Here is a 26525-nt window from a genome sequence, read left to right as displayed (position 1 = left end):
AACTGGCTGCCTATCACAGTGGGGGTTTCAGAGCTGAGTAGCTAGCCAGGGGGATGGAGTGCCTGAAGCTCCTCAAAGTTCCTAACCTGCCTGGCAGAGCATGCCCAGACAACTTTGTCCCCCTATCCCTTCTCCTGCACAGCCAGCTCCGTGCAAACCCCGCCCCTTCAGCAGCCCTCTTGCTGCTGGGAAGCCTGTCAGACTGCCCACCTTTCCTTTGTCCCAGAGTGGCCAGTTGTGGATCCCTTCCTCTACAAACAGCTGGAATCTCAGTCTCTCAAGTATTCCACCTGTCTTAGCTTTCCAACCCTACTAATCTCCAGAGCAGCATGCAATGTAGGTTTGTGCTCCCAAAGCAGATCTCCAGGCCTGGATGTTCAGCAGTCCTAGGCTCCCACTCCCTCCCCACTCCGTTTCTCTTCCTCCTGCCAGTGAGCTCTCATGGGGGAAGGGCTTGGGTCTCCCTGGATCAAGGCTTTGGTATGTTACCCTGTTTCGTGAGGTCTGCTCTGTTCTCCAGGTCTATGCAGTCTGGTACAGCTTTCATTGCTGTTGCTCTGTTAGGATTAGTTGTATTAACTGTATTTTCATACTATATGTGGTTTTGGGAGGAGTTCTCTGTCTCATCTCTCACGTCTCCATCTTGAATTGATCTCTCACCAGTATTTCTTATAAGACATTTTGTACTTGTTAGGTGATAGGGGTCAAGGAGGTCTAGGCAACTTTTGGGACCTCTGAGGCCTTAGGTTATCATTTGAAAATGAAAAGAATAAAAGGTTTCCTGTTGTCTTGTTTTCTTCTTGAGTGTCTTGTGACTCTGAGAATAGAAAATGATCTCTTAGTGGCCCAAATGAGAGAAGGCATTTTCAGAAGGTCCAAACTATCAGCCAGCAATTCTTTTGGGCACCAGGAAAACATGGCTTCCCTTAACCTTTTGGGACTCTTGTCACTGGCCTTGGGACACCAGGGCAAAATGAGAAGATTGGTTAGACAGGGTCAGAACAGTGGGTTTTATAGACTTTAATTCTAGCTCTCTTAGGACTGTTCTCACTCTATCAGTCTCTGAGGCAGGAAATGGATCCTGAACAATCCTAATTCTTATAAAGACCTGTCATGGAATTTGCTCAAACTCTTCTTAAATATGTGTAAATATAAAATAGATCGTTATCTTCTTAAGTAACATATAATGTAATATTATAAGTTGTTCATAAATTTTAGGATTTGGAGATCAATTTCATGCTCATCCAGTTTCATTCATTATGATTTCTAAAAAGGATTTTTAAAACACTTCTTTTTTGAGATAATTATAAATGCATATTCAGTTGAAATAATACAAGGACATGCTGGGTGCTCCATTTTTCCTATGTTAATATCTTGTGAAAGAGCATTATAATATCACAACCAGTACAGAAGTGACCCATCACTACAAGGATGTTTCTCTTTCCCTCTGGCCCCTATACTCCCCTTAATCCTGACAGCCACTAATCTATTCTCCATTTCTACAATCTTGTCATTTCAAGAGTGTTATATAAATGGAATCTCATAGTGTGTAGCCTTTGGGATTGGTTTCTTTCACTCAGCATAATTTTCTGGAAATTCATCCAGGTTGTTGCATTTTGATCCCTTTTATTGCTGAGTAATATTACATGCTATACCACAGGTTTTTTAGCCATTCAGCAGTTGAAAGGCATCTAGGTTGCCTCCAGTTTTCTTTTGTTACTTGAACAAAGCTGCTCGGAACTTTAATGTACAGGTTTTTGTGTAACTTTAAGTCTTCCTTTCTCTGGGATAAATGCCCAGGAACACAACTGCTGGGTTGTATGGTAGTTGTATTTCTAAAAATAAACTGCTAGGCTGTTTTTGGAGTTTTACATTGTCAATACCAATGTATGAATGACTCAGCTTCTCTGCATCCTCACCAGTTTTTGGTGTTGTCACTATTTTTTATTTTAGCTCTTCTGATGGGTATATTATAATATCTCATTGTGGTTTTAATTTGCATTTTCCTGCTGACTTACGATGTTGAACGTCTTTTCATGTGCTTATTTGTCATCTGTATATCTTCTTCAGTGAATGTCTCTTCAGGGTCTTTGCCCAGATTCTCATTGGATTGTCTGCTGGTTTACTATTTTGAGACTTCTTTATATATTCTAAATAGTAGTTCTTTGTCAGATATATGATCTGCAAACATTTTCTCCTACCCTTAGCTTGCCTTTTCATGTTTTTAACAGCTTTTCACAGAGCAAAAGTTTGAAAATGTGATGAAGTGCAGTTTTTCAGTTTTTCTTTTAATGGATCATGCTTTTGATGTCAAGTCTAAGAATTCTTTACCTCACCCTAGATCCTGAAGATTTTCTCCATTTTTTTCTTTAAAGTTATATAGTTTTGCATTTACATCTGTGATTGCTGTTAAGATTATTTTTTATAAAGTATGAGGTTGAGGTCTAGGTTCAGTTGTCATATATAGATATACAGTTGCTCTAGCAGCATCTGTTTCTGGAAAGACTACCCTTTGTCCATTGAATTACTTTTCCTTCTTTGTCAAAAATCGTATTTGTGTAGGTCTGTTTCTGGTTTCCTGTTTTATTCCATTGGTCCACACATCTGTCCCTTCTCTAATACCTACAGCCATTATTATTTCAGCTATATGATTAAGTCTTGAAAATAGAGTAGACTAACTCCTCCCACTATATTCTTCTTTTTCAAAATTGTTTTAGTTATTCTAGTTCCCTTGCCTTTCTGTATAAACTTTGGATTAATCTTGTCTATATGTACAAAAACCCTTTCTAGAATTTTGATAGGAATTATGTTAAATCTTTAGGTCACATTGGGAAGTACTGATATCTTTACTATGTGGAACTCATACACTTTGATAAAATTTCATCACTTTATATTCCCTTGAATTCAATGAGAATTTGGAATTGCTTCTTCTCCAACACAAATCCAAGCTGTAAGGGTGTAAGAGGGCCACAGGAACAATTCTAGAAAAGTGTGTTAGCAAGTTTGAGAGTGTGGTACAACCACGTGTTGAAAGTATGAGGACATGGGAGAATGGGAAGGTGATACTGTGGCTGGTTTGGAAGAAGTGACCCTTGGAAAGGTTTTTCAGGGAAGTGTGGGTTTTATACGGACAGAGGAGAGGAGTGTTTGGAATCTGCTCAGGCTTGTCCTTAAAAATAGTTGAGTCCTTTTCTTACTAGTCTGCCCTCTGTATAAGCACATTTATCATTTAACTTGTCTTTCTTTGAACCTTTTCCAGCTCTGCTAGGGTTTTCTTTTTGTTGTGGTGGTAGTATGTGTTATTTATTTATTTATTTATTTATTTATTTATTTTAGAGATACTTTAGTGAAGTCGTTCTTCTGAGTGGTTTATCCTCAGGCACCACAGGATATTTATGCACTTAAGGAACCTGTCATTGTTATCTCTCCAAATGAAAATTATTTTTGTCCTGCAGTGACACAGGCTACCCCTGTGGACTGTTGTTTTAGGTGTAGAGTCCAGGAGTTTGTCTATTTGTGCTTTTCCTAGTGCCTAACTTAAAAGCATGTGCTTGCCATACACATGCTTATGTGCAAATTGTTCCCCATGTTCTTTCTGCCCTTGTGCCTACCAAGACAAGGGCAGGTCTTTAGAGTCATTGCCAACCTAGCCCAAAGACAAGCATTGCCTGAGGTATTCAGGCCCAAAGCACAGCCCTGCATCTCTCATTCCCACAGTGCGCTCACTTTGTGCTTTTGTGGTTGGTTTTTTTAAGAATTAATTAGTACTGGGCTGTAATCTAAAATTTCTTCTACTCTTCCTGATGCCTAGCAAACAGAAGGCAATCAAAAAGTATTTGTTGAATAACTGAAATGACTGGCTGACATCTAGAACACAAATCAAATTCATTTGGGATCCTGTATGGATAGAGGTATATGGTAACACTTTTCTGTTAGTTCTAGGGTGTTGAGCCTTACTTGAAATCCTTTGAGGCTGTCTTCCCATCTTCAAGGGAAGTCCTTGTTGGGCCTTCGGGTTAACTGCCTGGGCAGCAGAGACGCTGACACTTAGACTCTCCTAGGATTTTCAGTTTCTGGTAAAATCTTAACACAGATTGAGTTAGGAATACATTCTGACTTGAGGTATTCAGACATCTAATAAATTTAGCGCATCTTAACTTTTAGCTGGCTTTTTCTAGAGGTATAGAACTTGTCCTTGTTATTGCTGGATGTCAGAATTTCTTGTTTAAATCAGAGTAAGTTTAGAATATGCAACAGTGGTCAGACTCAATAAAAATAAAACCAGTTGGTGTATAGATACTCTCTGAGCTGTTCCTGCTGTGTTCATGAAGCTGCATATCTGGTTCCTTTATTCCCCCTCCAGACATCCTGGGTGATTTAAAGAAATACATTTTTCCCTTAAGATCTGAGACTCACAAAGAATGAGAAGTTTCTCTGGTAAACATGTTTGTGGCAAAGCAGGTGATTCAGATCCAGTTATCTGTTGATTAGCTTGCTTCCCAGGCCCAAGGATTCATAGTTTCTCAGTTTATTTGGACTACCCAACTAATCATGCTTATTGTTTCACGAGTCTGACCAAGTGATTTTGTATTTTTGAAGAAGAAAGAATATTTTATGTTGGAAAAGGATCATCTCAAAGAGTAGAAAAAATATAAAAGCATTATCAGGGAGACTTTTATTTATATTGCAGTTAAGTGTAGACATCATTCTTCTGGAAAGAAAAATTCATTCTATTTTTCAATTTGAACAAATAATGTAAAGCCATTATTTAAATTACCATTAGCTTTTTAATCTCAAAGTGACCAAATGGCTTTGTTGCTCATGTGGGAATGGAAATTAGCTTTTGGCATGAGCCACTTTAATTGAAATCAGTTTGTGGGTTGAGTTCCTATGCTGCTTGACAGATGACATCATTTCCTGTGCTTTTCCCAATCCTCACTGTTTTTCTAAGATAGGATGAAGCTGAGTTTAACTTCAGATTTTAAAGCAACTGTACACCTATTCCTGACCTACTTAGAATATTATCCATGTTTTTTACTAAATCATGCCTTTTGTATACTGGTGGTTTTTTTTAGTTTAAAAGCATTTTGGCTGAGATATTTTAATAGAAACATGGGAGTCTAAAATAATAATTTGTTTTAAGCAATTCCCTGGGCTGCTTGATTTCTATAACAATGCTCCAACAAAAGGGTTATTTCTGCTTTTACACGTGTGGAAATGAAGATAAAATATTTTTAATAACCTACTTAGGGTTGTGTAAGTGCTTAGGACACAGTGAGCAACTTCTTAGTCTCAATTTTTGAGCCTAGATTTTGATGTCCTTATCAGGTAGCAGGAGTTAAGTAAATAGAAAATAATTTAGCAAAGTTTTTTACAACACCTACAAGTAAGCAAGGTGCTACTCTGGGCACTTAGGGGGGTAGAATTAATAACCATGATGCTCCCCACTCTCAAGGAGCTTTTAGAAAAATGGGTTGAGGGCAGGAGAAATAAATAACTGAACAAGTAGGTTAGATAATGTGGTATACATTTCCAAAGAGAAGTATAAGGTACTCTGGAGTCAGAGGAAAGAGGGCTCCTATCTAGTGGGGGAGGAAGGAGAGAACAGAAATCAGAAAAGATCAAAGGAAAGAAGGGACATTTGCGACAGGTCTTGAGATAGGCAGGAGTTCAGTGTTTGGTAAGATGTGTGTGTTTTGCATGGGAGCAAAGAGATAAAGAGACGGATTAAAGAGGAGACTCCAGGAAGAGACTAGCATAAAGTTTTTGGCATTTTGTATGGCACATAATAGGCACTCAGAAATATTTGTTGAGTAAATGAATGACTGATAAGTAAATGGGGGGACTGAGTCACAGGGCACACAAGGAGTGTGCAAGGAGCCCTGAAAGGCCTGTGGAGCCATGCTGAGGAAGGCTTTGAATGCTGAGAGATGGAGGTAGGTTCTTAACATAGCAGAGACAGGGAGCCTTGATGGTGTTTCAGAAAGTGTGTGACTTGTTCTTGAAAAGGGGCATCACTTTCAATGTGACTTAATTCTCGAGTACTCTATGTGAGCATAGTTAAGTATTGAATTCTGAAGCCTTTCGTTTACTGTTGTTGTGCTGAGATTTGTGAAGCTCCTTGTGAAGGCAGCCCCTTCTCGTGAAGTCAGCAGCCACTTTTTAATACTGTACAAAGAATCCCATCCAGGGATACTGAAAAGGGTGGCCCCTGGGAGGAGTCTTCTCCCTGCTCATAGATTTGTCCCTTGTGTTCAGGAAGACTGAGACTAAGAGCAAGCACAGCAGCTGATTTCTTCTGTGGCATGGAAGAAGGGGTTCCCTTCTCCTTATGCAAAATTGCTAAACGTTTTTCACTAGGAATTTTCCCTCACAGCTTGGAGGACAGGTGGAGTAAGACAAACTTCCAAAACCAGTCCTGGCCTCCTTATATAGGGATGTGCAAACAAGGACTAATGATGAACTCATTTAGACAGGATTAACTCAGTTTAGCCTTTAGTCTTTTCCAAGTAGGGGAGTTACTGTGTCTGTGGAACTAAGGAACAGCCTGGGATTTTGAAAGTGTTATTAGCATGCCTAAAGTACTGAAGTGGAGACAGCCTTAACACTAGAGGAATGAGAGCACATGCTGTGCTGTCAGTCTGTCATGGGTGTGTTTATTCTGGTTTCCTGTCTCAGGTCTAAGTTGTCCTGCCCAGGGTCCTGAAGCTCACACTTCTGTAGGTGACAGTGTGATAAAGAGTGGAATCCAAACTCTGTGGGTCTTATTTGGGTTAAGGTTACAGTTTGGACAAACAACTCATTCTGAGCCAAGTCCAGCCATCTCCATTATTAAAGCAGTCTTGTTATTGGATACGATTGTAGGTATGTTTTTTCTTCTTTTTGTTGCCTCCAAAATTTTAACAGAATTTCTTGGGATTTGTCACTCTGACTGTTTTCCTGGCCACCTACCTGGGACTCCAAATCTTTTAACAGGAAAATTGCTTGCCATCGTAATCTTGTCTTATAGGGTTATTCAAGGCACTCTTTTCTTGTTGGTGTAAATTATAGAAATGGCATTGAGTGGTAAGTTCTGGTAAAATAGGGAAGTTATTTAGCACTTTTAAGTAAATATTCAACAAACAATTACATTGTATTGTAAATCATTTTTTACACACAAAAGATAGCATGCTTAGCATTGTCAGGTTATTTCTGCATAAGTATATGAGTCTTGATAAACCATTTTATTTTTCTCTTCCAATCACTACAAATCAACTCCTGTGAACTGTTGAAGTCTATGTACTTTAATTGCAAAACTAAATCATTCTTTTTTTCCATTCCTTGTCAAGTTCAACACTGTAATATTCGCTGTATGAATGGAGGGAGCTGTAGTGATGATCACTGCCTATGCCAGAAAGGATACATAGGGACTCACTGTGGACAGCGTAAGTAAACCATAGCTGTAAGTATTCTGGATGTAAACCTATACAGGCAGATACATAAGCAGATACACAGACAGAAATAATATGGAGATAAGCGCTGATGGGTTTCCTTTGATTACATTGGGCATAGCATTTTTAGAGACATCCAGTGACTCTTACAGATGAACAGATCATGTACTCTGACTGGAATTTCTGATTGGAATCTTGGGAATGGTTGTTTGATTCATTTTCCTCCCATTTACCTTCATCGCCCCACTTACCTTATCCCTTTGATTTATAATCATGAGCCAAGGTGGAGAATTCTTGTTTGTTCCAGATGTATGCCTTTCATTTGATTCCTGAACATCTCCATCTGGATTTTTAAGACACATCTCAAATAAAATATTTCAATACTTTGACCTCATTTTTCTCCACAAATGTCCTTTCTCTTGGTTATTGAAATCTGCACCTCTCAAGCTTCCCAATCTAGATGCTGCTGTAATAGCAAAAATTCAGTCTATTGGTTATTCATGAACACCATTTATCTGCCCTCTGTTAGCCCCTGTGCTTTGCAGAAGATGAACATTCCTTTTAAAAACCTTGTTTTTTATTACACTAAGATGAATATATATACATCCTGCAGAAAATTTGGAGAAGTTAAAAAATATAAAAGGAAAATTATCCACAATCTCATCATTCCAGCTGTTAACCTTCTAGCCTTTTAATGTACGTTTGGAACATGAGATCTTATTGTATGCACTATTTTTCATGCTACTTTTCACTTAATATTTTATTAAAAGTATACTCCATATTATTAAACATTTAAAAATATGTTTTAGTGGTATACAATATTACATGAATATGTTACTCCTTATTTAATGAAGCCTTAGTGATGAGCATTTTTTCATGTTGTTTCTAATTTTTGCCATTGTACATGTATTTGCTATGGTGGATAATAATGCTGTTATAAATAAACCAAAATTTGTAGAGTGTCCCTGTGACTGCAGTATGGTAAGAATAATGATTGATTTTTGTGCAGCCCAGAGCAGTAGCATAGAGAGGAGAGTCAGGACAGCCTCCCCAGGTGGGAGACACTTGAGATGAGTCTTGAGGGGTGGGTAGGAGTTTACTGCCAGACGATGGGAAGTTGGGCTGTCTAGGCGGCTGGCACAGCCTGGGTCAAAACACCAGAACGTGACCCATTAGCAGGTGCTTTGGTGTTGCTTGAGTTTAAGTGATGAGGGATGCTGGGAAGGGAGGTAAGGTCAGAATGGAAGCAATGGCCAGGTTTTGAGTGCCTTCATGCATACCCAGTTTCCATCCAAAGGAGAGGAGAGGGAGATAACAACGAACAACATTCGTGTATTGAGTTATTTGTTTACTGTATTCTAGGCACATTTTCAAACTCTTTACATGTAATAACTCCTTTAATGTAACAACAGCCCTTTGAGTTAGAGGCCCTTATTACCTTCTAACAGATGAGGAAACTGGAGCGCAGTGACTTCAGTAACGTATGTAAGACTTGACAGGGAGGAACTGGCAGGGTTGGGATTTGAACCCAAGCAGCCTGACTTCCCAGCCCATGCATTTAGTGCTGTGAAATGCTGGCCTTACACAGTGCGCTTATCATGGTTTATAATGATGTCTTCCCAGTGGGTTTCAGCCCCAGGCAAGTTCACTATGGATTCAGTATGACCAAAGAAATGACAGCAGAATGTTCTTGGGATGAAAGGGTTTATACCCAATTTTTATTTCCAGGTGGCAGGTCAGTCACCCATTCACTCAGAGCGAGTCTGCATGCAGCAAGCCGGTCTCTGCCTCTGGGCCTCTGTCCTCGGCGCTGCCACCACTCTAGCCTCTGCTCTGCTCTCCTGCAGCTGTTCCCCTGTGTCTCCCAGAGCACTGGGCAGCACCCTTTATATAGAGTCAATAACAATGCATTGCCCACATGCGTGTAGTGAGCCAGCCGACGAGGGCCAGGTGAGAATTCTGGCCACAGGAACCTTCACTTTATCCACAATGAGAATGAGCACTGGAGCCACAGCATAGAGGCTGAACCCGGAGGGGGGGAAGAACCGGGAAGCAGGAAGGGTAGTGCAAGGCTGTGGCTGCAGGGACAGTGGGGTGGGGGAGGGTTACAATGCACTTCCGGAAGGGGAATCAGGAGGCGCAGCAGTGTGTCTTTGGTGCTGCCTGAGGGAGGTTAGCCCGAAGCCCAGCACACACAGGTGCTCAGTTAGAATTAGAAAACCTTTCCTAGACTTCAGTTTTCTAACCTGTAAAATGGGGGAGGGGGCATTGGCTTAGATAATTTCAAAATTTCTTGTTTGCTTAAAATCTCTTCATTTTCCCATTAACTGTAAATTATGAAGTAAATCAGAAAAATTAATATACATAAAGCTCTCTAATTTTGTGATGAGAAATGGACTTCTGCCGTAATTTTTGACTATACGGGTTGTCTCAGTTCAGTTCCTCTGATCCTGAGACAGAAATTAGATGCATGAGAGATTTATTGAGGAAAAGCCTGTGAAAAAGGGGAGAGACAGCAGCAATAGGAGTGCAGGGCCTTCATGCCACAATGCAGGTCTGACCCCTGCTCAAGGAGAGAGGGAAGATGGCATGATTGTTTAGGAGTCTCAGACTTTGGCACAGCTCCAAGAGAGGCTTGGCCAGGCTGATAGGGAGTCCAGAGCAAAGACTGCCCATTAAATGAGTTCCAGTCTCTAGCACCCCACTATGCTTCGCTGTTGAGTGGTAGCAGCGAGGGGATAGTGTCCTAGGTGTGAACACTGTAGCAGAACTGAAGGGGCAGCAGCTGGAGGCTGTCAGCCAGCTCATCTCCTTAGCGTAGGTTTTCTTGGAGGGAGATCTGAGTGGCTCAACTCTATGACTGCCACAAATGTACAGGCAAAATGCATGGGACATATATGAAGGAGGAATTAACTTGAAGGGAGGTGTTAGGAAAGCCTCATGGGAAGTGAGGTTTGACTTGGGCTTTGAAGAGTAGGTAGTAGGACTGACAAATTTGGCAGGGAAGAGCCTGCCACCCACAGAGAAGGATGCCTAGAAAGAGGCCATGTACGAAAGAGTCGTAGGCAATTGTACAGAGAAGAGTTGCTCAAGGCATGAGCTTTCAGTTCTTATTTTAATGCCTTTTCTGATAAGGAAAATGTCCCTCCCTCAGCATCTCTGGGCTTATCTCGGACTTACCTTGCCACTGGTTTCCATGTTATAACACTCAACTGGTCCTTCATTATGGTTCATAAATTACTGTGTGTCAGTATTAATGTTTTGATGTTTGCAGTTAATTGTGTTGACTGAACATGCTGCATTTCTGTAAGGGGGAGGTAGAGGGGCCAAGTTTCCCCTCATAGGAGCCCTCTGGAAATTAAATATAAATCCTAAGCAAAAGAGTCAGCTTGCTAAAATGCAGTTCTAGTCTAGTGATGCCTCCCCTAAACCACCACTGTAGTTACAGAACTGAGAGCTTTGCTCAGATATTTCCCAGAAGGAAACTGCCCATGTTAACATGGATGTGGAGCTGAAATGTAGATTAACTGTTTAAAACGAACATCAGGGTGATTATTTAGATTTTTTTGTTGTCATCCTTTCAGGGAATTGTTAAGTGTGAAACCTCTCAACTTCTCTCTCCTTATTTTACAGCTGTCTGTGAGAGTGGCTGTCTCAATGGAGGAAGGTGTGTGGCCCCAAATCGATGTGCATGCACTTATGGCTTTACTGGACCCCAGTGTGAAAGAGGTAATTAAAAAAATGAATTAATACAAAGATGTCGGGGTGGCTAAAGCTACTTTTGATTTAAACACGTCAGAATTTGTGGTTACGTGATGAATTTTTGCCGAGCTTTGAGGGGATTCCTGGATCATCAAGTTCATAGGAAGACAAGACAATGGCCCTTAATCTATGCATGTTATTTAGTAATTCCTGCCAGTGGAGTGTGGGACTCAGCTGTGAGCATATACGTAAATACTGGCTAGCATCAAGATAAAAAAAAGAGAATTTTCCCTAAAGGTAAGGAAGGATTGAGCTCATTTTTATCCTAATACATTAGAGAAGTGGCTTCAAAGAAAACATCTGCATGGAAAAGGAAAAATTTGGACTGAAGAAAAATACAACTACGTATCTATTAGGACCTTCCCCTATTGGGGGCTGTAGCAGCATACAAGTTTAGAATTCAAAATTTACTAGAAATATCCATCACCTGCTGAGAAACTGCTTTTATATATATGAAACCCACTGATGTCCAAATTTTTCCATATGGGAAGACCAAGGGTCTGGGAGCTCAAGGGATCTGCCTAAGGTCACACACATAATCATAAGCTTTAATTTGAATATGGGTTTTCAGTTTTCAAGTCTAATGCTTACTGCTGCTCGTAATTAAAAGACATGTTCTACATGATTTGCCTACCTATAAAGACAAATATGATACTGAGATAGATGTATGTGTGTAATATTCTTAAGTTTTCCTTCCCACCCCAAAACTTTGGCCTTATTGATCTTCTGGTCTCTACATTCATAGCCATTCTCACATTGTTCCTAGTTGTACATTGGAGGTTTGGGAGGTTCATTTCATAGAAAACTGCAAAAATGCTCATGAAAAATGGCCACTGACAAATACTTTAAAGGCTTTTTAAACTGCAATTGTCAGTTTTATTCAAAGATATATAAAGATATCTTTATTCTAAGATGGAAAATCAAGATTTGGGAGCAGCTGTTGAATATATGTTATTTAAAAACAGAGCAGAGAGTGTGGTATGTGAGAAATTATTTTTTGTTTCTATTTTTACAAATTCATTTAAATTCAATTGCTTGCTGATAAAGTAACAATACATATTTTAGCAAGTAATCCTGGGTCAATTACTGTTATTGCTGCATAAGTTATATTGTATTCCTGTTCATAAGACTAGTCCTTGGAATTGATGTGTAGTGCATTATGGGCTCTTGGCCTTGACACTGCATTTGGCATCATTTTAGAGTCACTGTTTAAAACTGTTTCTCTTTTCAACTTGATGTGTTTTTATTGACTTGGAGCTAATATATATCTAATGGTATCCAGACTAATAGAGACAACTGTTTCAATTAGGTAGTAGCATGCTGTGCCTTATTATTTACTCAGTGAAGATGACATAGGCTTTAAATGGTTGAGATTAAAATTGTTAATATACAACTTGAGGAGTTTGTGTGAAAATAATTTCCCAGATGATAATACTGGGTTTAATTTGTTTAAGAAAAGTTACTAATAGGCTGAAGTTTAGGCATTTTACCTCCAAGAAAGTGGTTAACAATTTTCTGCAAAGAATATTGATATCTGCAGTTCAGATATTGATGACAACATAGTCTAAAATAAAGAGGGCATGATATGTAACCATCCATAGTTATTTCTTCAAAAACTTGATCTTAGACCAAGATTAAGAAATGAGGTGAATGGGTTAAGTTACCAAACTACTAATCAAAACTGGCATCATTACTCAGGGTATTTTCAAGGTTTGGAGTGTCTTTAACTGCCCCTTCCATCATAAGGCTAGCCTGGAGTTTGCACAAAAGTGTCAATATATTTTGGTTCTATAGAATCTTCACAAGGCATCTAAGTAAAATTCATCCTCTGGTGGCAGATTTTCAGGCATTTGCAGTTGTGGAGACTGGGGAGGAATCAGCTCTCTTTAATCATTACTCTTTGCCTCTTGTACCCATGAATACAACTCCAGGACTTCAGTGGGAGAAGGGAAACCCAAGGGTAATTTCCCTCACCACATGGGAGAGGGGAGTAGGAGTCCTTTTGATTCCAGAACTCCATTTCCATTTATAAAGTCTAAACTGTTTTCTGCTTTTATGGGTCATCTGCCTCCCTCTTTAAAGAGTAAGAAGCAATATATCCCTTTACTGTAGTGTATGCTTATGATTTCATGAGTGATTAATGAAAATGAATAGATCCATCCTGAAGCACAGGGAAGTATTCAGTGTGTCTTCTCCTGATGGTCATTAGCATACTTACTAAGTTGTTTATTACCTAGGCTAGTTTATTAAGTTTAACTACCAAGACTAGTTGCATTGTGTTTTAATTGAGATGTGATTTTTTTATTTCTAAACATGAACTTCCTGTAATTCTACTGATTTCTCTTCTCCCTTCCAGGAAGCTGAACTCTGTTTCTTCTGCATTCTCTTAGCACTCTCTCCATACCTCTTTCAACAGAACCTAACACATTATATTGAAAAAGCAGGTTTCCATGCCCGTCACCCCCACTAGAGTGTAAGCTCTTCAGTAGCAACTGTGGTTTCATTATCTTTTTTAATTCCTACCCCAAACTCAATGACTGATGTATAAGTACGTTGCCCAGAAGTGTTGAACTGGACTTATTTTGAAGCATTAGGAAATTTGGAGATAACGATGATCAGATGAACAAGTATCTCCTGAAAGTAATTGCTGTTTGCCTACTTGTGGAAAATACTGGATATTTTTCGTTGTTTTCATTTTATGCAGAGCTTATCTAATTGAATGTGGCCCCATTTTTCAGAAGTATGATCTTTCAGGGCCACAGACTGTCATATTTCAGTTGGCAGGGATGCAGAAAAGAAGGTATGTTTTGACTCAAAACAGGCAGCAATAAACAAATAACTTCTATCATGATGCAATGTGCATGGAAAAGAACAGTTTAAATATCAGTTTCAGGTACTTCTCAGGATGAGCAGCTCTGTCCTGGGGAGATCTTGGAACTTTCATACATCTGTAGCTACCTCAGAGAGCCAATACGAGAATGGAATAACCTTTGTGGGTGCTACTGGCAGAATTTGGATCACTTTAAACTAACAAGTGAATTTTAATAATCCATGAACATAAGTGTTTATTTGTGGTGGAGACAAGCAGTGGATCCTTGTTTGAATTACGAGTCATAACATTCATTCAACAAATGTGACCACATTATGAAGCAGATTTGTCTCACTTGTAAAAAACATATGTGTTTTAAAAATTTCTTGGCTGGTCAGCCTTATTGGGCAGGTGGCAGTGATACTATTGCCTCTGTCTATACTCAGAGGAGGAAAAGTAGGGGACTGTGACTTGTTTGGCCTGCGGTGTTTACTTTTAAATACCGAATGTGAATACCTTTGGTTACAGTTCTCTAGGTTGCCACAATCCGCACCACTTCCAATTGTCACACATCCTGTTCACTGCATTTATTTGGCTTGCTTTTTAGCCCCTGTGGACACTTGGGTTTGCTACGTCCTACTACATTCTGTATCAAAGGTTGCATCTCTGTGTTTTTTTACATCCCAAGTTTTTTTCATTGTTCTTCTTACATTTTTTTCTGCAAATTTACATTTATGGTTTTCCTGATTGTTCCTTTCCAATCAGGATGGGCCAGTCCCTCTCTGCTTACACCTTAAGTAACCAGTGAAACTTATCATTGCCTCAGGTCAGTGGTACAGTATGTTAGCATTTGTTATTAGAATATTGAAATGAGGTCAGTGCCTATTTTGGTATTGCATAGTACCATAATTACTGCCAACAAGACTAACATGGAACCATGCTTTCTCTTGTCCTCGTGCCTGAGAATGCAGACTATTTAAAATCTTGTTAAATGCTTTTGTGAATCATGAGATACAGTGAATCATGAGAGTGGATGGAACTTCTCAAGGTAATGAAAAAAGAGAGAAGACTGGTCAGGGTAGATCTGAACTGGGAGATGGGGAGAGGGTATACTGAACAGGGCTGGGGAAGAAGAAAACAAAAGATAGGTACTGAGAAAACACAAAAAGAAGCCAGAGAACCAGAAGAGCACTGAGCCAAAGAAAGTCAAAGCAAGGAGTAGCTTGGCAATTGTTAGACTCTTCAAAGTGTGGAGAAATAAGAATGCCTGCGAGGCCCTTTGATATCATAATAAGTGATGTGTACTGGGTGCTTAGAATGTCCGGCAGTGTGCCAAATACTTTACTTGGGTGATTTGCAACAACCTTGTGAGACAAGTCCTATAAACAGCCCCATTTTAGAAAGGAGTAAACAGAGGCAGAGAGAAGTCAAATAGCCTGCCCAAGGTCAGACAGCTTTTAAGTGGTGCAGTCAAAAACTGAACCCAGCCAGTCAGGTTCATAAGCCAGCACATTTAACCATTGTGCTATATTTGGGTTTCACTGAGAAGAAGCCATTAGTAACTATAAAGAATTTTCTGAGGAATTGGAAGAATAAATCTAGGACTATGAGGTTCAGTGTGGAAATAATAGATTAAAAAAAAAAAACCGGAAAACACCCTTCAAGAAATTGACTAGGTAGGTAGCTCCTCCCTGGTATGGCTGAGCTGAGTTTTAGGTCTTTCAAAGTCGAGCTAAATTTTAAATCGTTAAAAGCCAAAGGAAAGGAGTCCTGAGTGTTGCTTGGATTTAGCTAAGGTAGAGTTCTGGAATATTTCCTTGTTGATTGATTTTAATATTTTAAAGATAAAAATCTACTCTCAGTGAGGGTGATTCCTGTCTGCAGTTCCTATAGATTGACTTCACTGGACTGAACCAACATTCTTAGAGGTAGACATACAGTATAAATTAATGTTTTCATTTAGGGTGGTTACCACAGAAGGTTATATCGTTTTCTTGCAATATTACAACTCTTCAAACCATATATGGAAACGATTTTTTTGAATTACTTTATAGAGTCAGCCCTACATTCAAATGGGTATGTGGCCATTTTTTTCCCCCTCTCTGGGAGGTGTTTGGGTTTTTAGAAACAACCTTAAATAGTGTCATTTCTAGTGACTATAGTGGATAGTCAAACACTTTAGTAGTTTGGGGTCAAAAATTGACTTAGATTAAAAAGCAATGAAAAGAATTATCTCATGTAGCTCTTAAAGCATATGGAATTGGATTGTGTTTTAATGTCAAGCTTTATGTAAACCAAAGGATGAAGTCATTTGGAAGCATAAATGTGAATAACAAGGAGCTTTCTATGATTATTTCATCTAGAGATCTTCATCATGTACTGTGTAAATGTAAGCATGGACATAGATTCTTTTCAATCCTGAATCATTTTTTCAGTTTTAAATTCTTACCCAAGTCTAAACTGTGAAGACAATACTGGGAATTTTGCCAAAATCAGAAAAGTCTTGTTGGCTGTACTGCTGGCTATTAGTGGATGAAGTATAGGGGAAAGCATTATTATTGAACTGAGAGCTTTAAGAAAAGGAAAAATGGGGAACAAATATGGACTAGAATAAAAATGGAACTATGGTGATGATTCATAGTCCATCAGAGAAGTGTGTCAATGGAAAGTGAACTAATCTTCAGTCATCATATTTGCCTCCTTTAGGGAATTCCAGTGTTAATGGAGCTGGAAAATGTGTTTAGCTTAGTTTTTTTGTTTGTTTTTTGTTTTGCACATTAATGGAAGAAGAGTAGAAGACAGGTTTGTTGTAATTCCACTTCTGTTATGTGCAGTTGGTATCTGAGAAACTATTATTCTCATAACTTTGTTTCTCTGATGACACAAATATGATGATTTTGCACAGATTTTTTTAAATGATTTCACTGAACAGTTTTCAAAAAACCTGTCCTGAAAGCAATAGGTAAGCATTTTTTTTTTTTGTAAAACCTGGAAAGCAGCATCTTCATTGTATCTAATGAATGGAAAGGACTAACATATAATGATACAAGTACATAATAACCGTACACTTGTAGGTATTATATTTTGGATATATTTGCCTCATAAAAGAAAGCAGAGTGATGTACTCTCAAAAGCCTGTCTAGAATGATTCATGGAATGAAGAACTGATTTTCTCATGCTTTTTTTTCCTGGAAGGCATTGATGAAATGTAGGTCCCACCTCCTCTCTTCTCTGTTTGGAAGTAAGTTTTACAGTGCTGTATTTCTGATACTAATTTAACATAATTTTACATTTTAGATGGCTATTAAAGTTCCCAGAGTAAATGTCACAGGCTAACTTCCATGCTTAAGTGCCTTTGAAAGACAGAGCTTTGTGAACTATGCATATTTTATTTTTTGTAAAAGGTAACAAGCAATAACTGTTGTTACTAATGTGCTGAAGCCCTCTGTTAGCCTCGTTTTTGGTATCTAACGTAAATGGAAAGTAAATACCAATGTGTAGATAGAGAGGCAGAACTCCCTAAATGTTACTATGCATCTAAAGTGGTATTGCAATGTTTGGCAGTTGGTGGATCATTGAATTAACTTGATTTTCCTACAATTGTTCCAGGAAATCTATCTGTTGACACAGACACTCATTTTTTGTGGTTAAGTAACTGTATACATGTAGGGAACATATGCTGCCATGCCTGGTATGAACAAGCAGGTCCGGTGGCATGCCATCATAAGGCGGGTTAATTTTTGTCTCCTATTCTCTGTCCCTCTGAGCCCAGTCAGTGGGCTAGTGTTTCCCCTGCTTGTGGATGCAATTTTCCAGTCCCTTTCAGAATTTCTGCCTTGTGGGTCCCTTAGTGAGCAGAAGCATCTGTGTTCATATTGGTAGCTAATAGTTCCTTCCTCAGCCCCTGGGCATCCAGTGGTACCTCCAGCCATTTGAGGCCTCATTGCTGCTCCAGGCAGCACTCTGAGAAGAGTGTGAGCCCACTGCACTGCAGCTTTCTCTTGCAGTGTCTCACAGCTTGAGAGTGGAAAACACGCATTTTTTGTCATGATAGATTGCCAGAGTGCAAACCGACTTTGACATAGCAACAAGCTCTCCCTTGAACCATGTCACAGCATTTGGCCAGCCAGTTTCCAGGCACTAGACACTCCCCAGTCCCCAGTCCTCCAAACTGCAGTGGGTGCATATCATGCAGTCTGAGCAGCCTCCCTGAAGCCTCTTTCATGACTTGTCATCATAATGTGGTCCTCCACCAGTTTCTTAGCTAGTGACAGTTCAGCCCTCTCCCAAGTAACCCTCTTCTCATCTCTTAAGACCTTGGACATTTTGATATTCTTGATATTCATGAGGGTTTAAGAGCCCTGTGACCAGATTAACATCACCTTCTTTGCAAATTCTGCATCATAGTGTCACACTTGACTTAGAATGTGGTATCTGTTGTTTTGGTGCTTCAACTGAAATGTCCATTTTAGCATCCTCTAATATTATCAAAGTAAATAATTTAATATAGTTATTGAATTGGATATAAGTTCTGGTGTCCTGGTTTCATCTTCAAATATATTGAAGATGACCTTTATTACCTTTTTCTTCTTCTTTTTTTTTAGCTGTTATGAACTTCAAAGAAAAGATGAAACTAGCTTTTATAAGTTTGTAGCCCCCATTTAATATTTGAACTACTTTTCAGTTTTGGATACTCAAAATAGTAGAACAGTGCTGACCAATAGAACTATAATGTGAGCTCCACTTATAACTCAACTTTTCTAGTAGCCACATGAGAAAGTAAAAAGAAACAGTTAAAACTAATTTTAATAATACATTTTATTTAACCCAATCTATTCAAAAGTTTTATTTCAATAGATATTCAATATTAAAAATTATTAATGAGATATTTTGCATTCATTTTTCCATACTGTCTTTGAACTCTAATGCATCTACTGTGCCACATCTCAGTTTGGGCCAGCTGACAGCCACATGTGGCTGGAGGCTACCATGTAGGAAAGCACAGCTCTGAACCTTTGCTGCTAGGAATACACATTGACACTTCGCCTAAGGTCTCTGTTACGTCTCTAATTTTCCTTCTTCCTGCTGCTGCTTCTTCAGCTTCTAAGAGAATCAGGGCCTGTGTTGATATTTAAACTAATTTTTAAAAAACAGATCCAAGGGTTTAGATGAGAGTCTAATTTCTCAGAATATCTGTTTCAGTGGAACTTTCTTCAAATATAAATGACAAGCAAAATCTTTTTTAGTCATGTCAGTTAGATTCAACTGTAGCAACTATTTCATATGGGCTCAGCCCTAAGCTAAGCACTGTAATGGAAGCAGAAGGAAGTATATGGTTCTTGTCATCAGGGACTTAAAACCATTTTTTGGAAAGATAGAAATGCATACATGAAATGGTTGAGTGACCAAGCAGGGCAAAGATTAAGCTAGGCAGAGCAGGTGAGGGAAAGGACTAGTGAAGGAAGGAGACGGTACAGAGATGCAGAGGTTGGAACTGAGCAGGGGGAAAGGAGGACACAGTCACACTTAGGTGATCTCTGCTATGTCATCTCTCTCAGTGTGGGAGACCACCTAAGAGGAGAGGAGGGGACTGGATGTCAACTTGCTGAACTCCAAAAAAGGGAAGGTCAATTTCGAATCTCTCTGTGATACTCCTTCTATTCTACTGAATTGTTCTTCTGCACAATTTCTGTATGTGGCAGGGTACTGGGATTTAAAAATTTTTCTCCTTTGTATATATCAGTTAGTGGGTAGACTGCTCTACTTCTGAAACTGTTTTAGCTTAGCCTATAGATAGCAGTCTGGAGACCCTTACCAATTTTACATGCTCAATTGAGATTCCTTGAGAACATTAAGTGTTTCTGTTCCCTAGTAGCTATGACCTCTAGAGAATCTGTGTTGTTTCTGGTCTGTAAATGTTTATTGGACAAATATATCCAGATGATGTGCCAAAGTATTTTTTGTAGAACATTAGTCCCATGGGGGTTCCATGAAATGAAGTTTCCATGGTCATTAGCATTTTGAAAACTCTATAGCATGTCCTTTTTATTAGAGAAGCTCTGGGTATATTAGCCTATTGGCTCTTGGGAGTCCCACAAGAAGGTAACCATTTTGACTTAGTTTAACCCAGCACTTCCAAATCCATTAATTTTAGACTCCCCACCTTCCTTTTTTCTCTTAACATCTTTAACATTCTTATCTTGGAGACCCAGATTCTGATTATTTTGACATTTTGAAAATCACTTGATATTTCTATGACAGCATCTTCATGTTCTAGATAGATGTTTTAAATCCATATATGGTCCTCATCTAAAGATGAATATGTGAATGTCTGAAGATTTTTGGAGGAAGAGCTTCATCATGTAACTTACCTGTGTATTCTTAACCCCAAATTAAAGTGTAGTATGAAACACCTATTCTCTGAGTTTGGTTCTCATATACTCTGAAGTATCACCTAGGCAAGGTGGACTATCTCATTCAATAGTGATAAGTTCGTGGTTCTTCAAGGTTTGATGTGATTGGCATGCATGCCCTCTGGCTCTTGTCAGCCCTTGGGGGGGGGGGTACTACTTACCGGAAATAAGTGTACCGGATATTCTTGGAGCTCGAGCTTCCTTTTGTAGATTGGTTCAGTTTTTTTCTGTCAAGGTCAAGTTGTAGGCTTATTCTTTTCCCAGTCTTTTCCTGACCCTAGAGAGCTCCACCACCCAGCTCCATCAATTCCCATGTCACTTTGCTGACATCGCCACCTCTGGCTACCTGGACCCCATCCATGTTTCTGTTTGATGATAGGTGCATGTATTAAATTTTTGGTCCTTGCCATTCACTTTAAGCTACAACAACCATTTTAGTATTGTTATTCCTCTAATTTAGTCTTGTATTTTACTACATTTTGAAATAATTGGGTGACACAGTCCTTGTCCTTGGGGATCTATACTGATGGTTTTTAATGGTGTTTACTAAGAAGAGATGAGCATAGTTACCTTGTCAAAAAACCGTTTTCCATGTACATTTGGTGTTCTTGTTTGGAAATACTTATTATCATCATAAAAATACCTAGAATCCTGTTTTATGTCTTTTAGGGAGTCTTACAAGCAATTTAAAAATATTTTAAGTTTTCTTAAAATTATTTTCTTCACTAAATGAAACACAGATGACTTATTAATTTTAAAATATGAATATATGCAAAACACAAATATTACTATATATGTGAAAATATATGTGAAAAAGTGTGTGTATAGATACATATTCAGTATTTTCTTTAAAAATTAAATTTGGTCTGTCAGACACTATAATTTGGGATTATAAAACTTGCTAATCTAGTTTTAGTTTTGAAGCTAATACAATGCTGATTTGTGTACAGTCTTCCAGCCAGGCTATGGTACTTCCCAAATAACAAGTCTTGTGTCTGCTACTGCTTTCTATCTCTTTGAGGACCAAGCCCAGTGCTGAGAAGAGAGTAGGTGTGTATTAATTATATCTTTGTTGATTTGTTTAATTTAACTGTGGGATCTTGAGGTTGATGAGAGATAGTTTTTAAATGTTAAATATATTTGTTTCATGGGACATTTTTAAAAAAGGTACTCTGAACAACAGTACCTACAAATGCATCTGTATTTCATATGGAAATATGAATACAGGTATTAATAACTGGAATATGTGGGAAGTGATTTCTGTGAAATGCATGAAAGGAAATGTTCTCCAAATTTCTTACCATATACCCTTAATATCAATCCCTTTTCTCTGAACTGTGTCAGAAGAACTTTGTAACTTAACAATAGATTGGGATATTTATTTCTCCAGGAACTAAAGAATGGTCCAATGGTACAATTTATAAAATAAGCCTACTTCTAGCTCTGTCCCTGGGGCACTCTTATTTTCCTGCCTGCCTTCTCAAAGGCTGCTTGTTGACCTTCACTGTTGTAGGACCTCAGTCAGGCAGAAAGAGAAGGCTTGCACGTTTGGTGGCAAATTTTACCCAAATTGAAAATATTTTTATAAATATGCATTAGCTCTTAGGGATAATTTATTTCCTAATGTCCCAGTTGAAAAGCTGATATTCTGTTGGGATTCTAGTGATTTTAGTCTTTAAATTCAAGCTAGTGAGCTTTAAAAGACAAAGACAAAACCATGGTGCTGCAGAAGTAAATTTTATTTCTTTTTTTATATAATCATTTGTAAAGTTCCCTTCCGAAGTGGAGATATTTTGGAACTTTCTTGTTGTGCTATGGGAAAAAGACAAAGCAGAGGCATATATACATTGTAATGATATAAAACTGGCTTTGGATAGTAGTGTGCAATAGAGGTTTGAGTTGCCCTCTTTGAGGAAAACAACCTTTCAATACCATAGAAAATTCTCAAACTAAAAAAAAATTGCATAATTTGGAGTTGGATAGAGCTGACCTTATTTAGGCTTCATTTCTTTCTACATTGTTTTTCCACACTGCAAGCAGAACAAGCTATCACAAAACCAAACAAAAGGCAGCAACTCTTGAGAAGTCATTACAACCCTTTACCGAGCCAACTTGGAATGTGCATCAAGCTCCCCTGTTTTCATGACTCCTGGGTTGTTATTCTTTTTTATGAATGAGAGGAAATGATAGGGAAATTATTTTCAAAACTGAATTTTATTCCAAAGGAGGCTGTATTCCACCTTGTCAGTATCACATAACAATAATTTTAGTGTTTTAACTTAAGTTGCCTAATTAGGAGATTCAAGATGGAGGTGTGAGAGGTGAGACAGAGAACTCCTCCCAAAACCACAGATAGTGCAAAAATATAGTTAATATAACTAACCCTAAAACAGCAACAGGAAAGAAGGCTGCACCAGACTGCATACAGACCTCAAGAAGAGAGTAGATGTCATGAAACAGGGCAAGGTACCAAAGCCTTGATCCAGCAGGACCCAGGCCCTTCCTCCACCCTATCTCACTATCAGGGGAAGAGAAACAGAGCAGGGAGTGGGTGGAAGCCTGGGACTGCTGAACATCTGGCCCTGGAGATCTGCTTCATGAGCAGAAACCTACACTGTGTGGTGCTCTGGAGGTTGGAGAGCTGGGACAGGCAGAGTGTCTGAGAGACAGATTCCGGCCATTTGTGGAGGAGGGAATACACACCCTGCCACTGTGGGATGAAGGAAAGGTAGAAGGTTTGAGAGACTTCCCAGCAGTGAGAGGGCTGCTGAAGGGGCAGGGTTTGCACGGAGCTTGCTGCGCAGGAGAAGGGATAGGGGTACAAGGTTGTCTGGGTGCGCTCTGCCCAGCAGATTGGTAACTTTGAGGAGCTTCAGGTGCTCCATCCCCCTGGCTGCCTTCTCAGCTCCGAGGCCCCCCACTGTGATATGCAGCCTGCTGAGCCTTCTTCCTGGCCTGACAGCACCAGCTCGCAAACCAGCATTCACTGCACTGGTGTCAGGCCAGCCACAGGGAGGCCCACCTATAACAGCTAGAGACGCAAAACACAGAGGCTTACACCTGTGTGCTCAGCCAAGTGGCTGTGATACTGGAGACAGGCACAGCAGACGGGAATCAGGAAACAGATCTTTCTTTCCCCCAGGCACCAGCTCTGCTTCCCTATGACCTACAACGTCACTCTAGGGGCTGAGCAGCTCCATAGACTGGAGGTTCTGGGCACTACAGGGCACTACACAGAAATATGAAATGTCAAAAGAACATGTTTTAGAACAAAATCTCACAAACCCCAGAAAAAGGGCCAAATGAAACTGAACTCACCAATCATCCTGAAAGAGAATTCAAAATAAGAATCATAAACATGCTCATGGAGGTACAGAAAAATATTCAAGAACTCAGGAACAAATTTAGGATGGAGATTCAATCATTAAGAAATTCCATATCTGAAATGAAACATGCAATGGAGGGATTTAAAAGTAGGTTAGATGCAGTAGAAGAGATGGTAAATGGAATGGAAATTAGAGAAGAGGAATACAAAGAAGCTGAGGCACTGAGAGAAAAAAGAATCTCTAAAAATGAAAGAATATTGAGAGAATTGTGTGACCAATCCAAATGGAACAATATTTGCATTATAGGGGTACCAGAAGAAGAATAGAGCGAAAAAGGGATAGAAAGTGTCATTGAGGAGGTAATTGCTGAAAACTTCCCCAATCTGGGGAAGGAGATAGACTCTCAAGCCATGGAGATACACAGATCTCCCAACACAAAGGACCCAAGGGAGACAATATAAAGACATATAATAATTAAAATGGCAAAGAACAAGACAAAGACAGACTTTTAAAAGCAGATAGAGAAAGAAAAAAGATCACATACAAAGGAAAACCCATCAGGCTTTCATCAGATTTGTCAACAGAAAACTTACAGGCCAGAAGGGAGTGGCATGATATATTTAATGCAATGAAGCAGAAGGGCCTTGAACCAAGAATACCCTACCTGGCAAGGTTATCATTTAAATTTGAAGGAGGGATTAAACAATTTTCAGATAAGCAAAAGCTGAGAGAATTTACCTCCCAAAAACCACCTCTACAGTGCATTTAGGAGGAAGTCCTATAGATGAAAGTATTCCTAAGACTAAATAGATGTCACCCAAGGGATAGACAAAGAGTACAGAATATGATTCATAACATACAAAGAATGGAGGAGGAAGAAAAAGGAGGGGAAAAAAGAATCTTTAGGTTGTGTTTGTAATAGCATATGAAGTGAGTTAAATTAGACTGTTAGATAGTAAGGGAATTACCCTTGAACTTTGGTAACCATGAAACTAAAGCCTGCAATGGCAATAAGTACATACCTATTGATAATCACACTAAATGTAAATGATCTGAATGCAGCAATCAAAAGACATAGAGTCAATGAATGGATAAAAACACAAGACCTATCGATATGCTGCCTACAAGAGACCCACTTCAAACCCAAAGACATACACAGACTGCAAGTAAAGGGATGGAAAAAGATATTTCATACAACTAATAGGGAGAGAAAAGCAGGAGTTACAGTACTTGTATCAGACAAAATAGACTTCAAAACAAAGAAAGTAACAAGAGACAAAGAAGGACATTACATAATGTTAAAGGGATCAGTCCAACAAGAGGATATAACTATTATAAATATCTATGCACCCAACACAGGATCACCTACATATGTGAAACAAATGCTAACAGAATTAAAGGGGGAAATAGGATGCAATGCATTCATTCTAGGAGACTTCAATATACCAATCACCAAAGGACAGATCAACCAGACAGAAAATAAGTAAAGAGACAGAGGAACTGAACAACACATTAGAACATATGGACCTAATGGACATCTACAGAACACTCCATCCAAGAGCAACAGGATACACATTCTTCTCAAGTGCACATGGAACATTTTCAAGAATAGATCATATACTAGGCCACAAAAACAGCCTCAGTAAATTCAAAAATATTGAAATTGCATCAACCAGCTTCTCACATCACAAAGATATGAAACTAGAAATAAATCATGCAAAGAAAATGAAAAAGCCCGCAAACACATGGAGGCTTAATAACATGCTCCTAAATAATCAATGGATCAATGACCACATAAAAACAGAGATAAGCAGTATATGGAGACAAATGACAACAGTAACTCAACACCACAAAATCTGTGGGACACAGTGAAGGCTGTGCTAAGAAGGAAGTATATTGCAATACAGGCCTACCTAAGGAAAGAATAACAATTAGAAATGAACAGTCTAAACTCACAATTACTGAAACTAGAAAAAGAAGAACAAATGAGGCCCAAAGTCAGTAGAAGGAGGGACATAATAAAGATTAGAGCAGAAATAAATAAAATCAAGAAGAATAAAACAATAGAAAGAATCAATGAAACCAGGAGCTGGTTCTTCAAAAAAATAAACAAAATAGATAAACCCCTAGCCAGACTTATCAAGAAAAAAAGAGAGTCTACACACATAAACAGAATCAATTGAGAAAGGAAAAATCACTACAGACACCACAGAAATACAAAGAATTATGAGAAAATACTATGAAAATTATATGCTAACAAACGGGATAACCTAGAAGAAATGGACAACTTTCTAGAAAAATATAACCTTCCAAGCCTGACCCAGGAAGAAACAGAAAATCTGAATATACCCATTACCAGCAAAGAATGCTAATCAAAAGACTACCTATGAACTAAACCCATGTAACAGATGGTTTCACTGCTGAATTTTATCAAACATTTAGTGAAGACCTAATACCCATCCTCCTTAAAGTTTTCAAAAAACTAGAATAGGAGGGAATACTCCCAAACTCATTCTACGTGGCCAATATCTAATTGGCCAGGCAATACCAAAACCAGGCAAAGATGCAAGGACACCATAACAAAAGAAAATTGTAGACCAATATCCCTGATGAACATAGATGCAAAAGTACTCAACAAAATATTAGCAAACCAAAATAAAAAATACATCAGAAAGATCATCCATCATGATCAAGTGTGATTCATCCCAGTGATACAAGGATGGTACAACATTCGAAATCCATCAGCATCATCCACTACATCAACAAAAAGAAGGACAAAACCTAC

General features: G+C 38.8%; 1 protein-coding gene across 3 annotated transcripts in view; it reads left to right on the top strand.

The window, feature by feature from the left end:
* Positions 1-26525, top strand: part of FBN1 (fibrillin 1) — a 249651-nt gene that overhangs the window by 41923 nt on the left and 181203 nt on the right. For all 3 annotated transcript variants that reach the window (XM_036924512.2, XM_036924514.2, XM_057488789.1), the window contains exons 5-6: positions 7329-7424; positions 11064-11159. In XM_036924512.2, coding sequence (XP_036780407.2) covers positions 7329-7424; positions 11064-11159 — 192 coding nt within the window. The remainder of the gene's footprint in view (positions 1-7328; positions 7425-11063; positions 11160-26525) is intronic.

Source organism: Manis pentadactyla, chromosome 11 (assembly GCF_030020395.1).
Source record: "Manis pentadactyla isolate mManPen7 chromosome 11, mManPen7.hap1, whole genome shotgun sequence".
Lineage (NCBI taxonomy): Eukaryota > Metazoa > Chordata > Mammalia > Pholidota > Manidae > Manis > Manis pentadactyla.
Note: the sequence above shows the minus strand (reverse complement) of the source record. Positions and strands in the feature narration are given on the sequence as shown.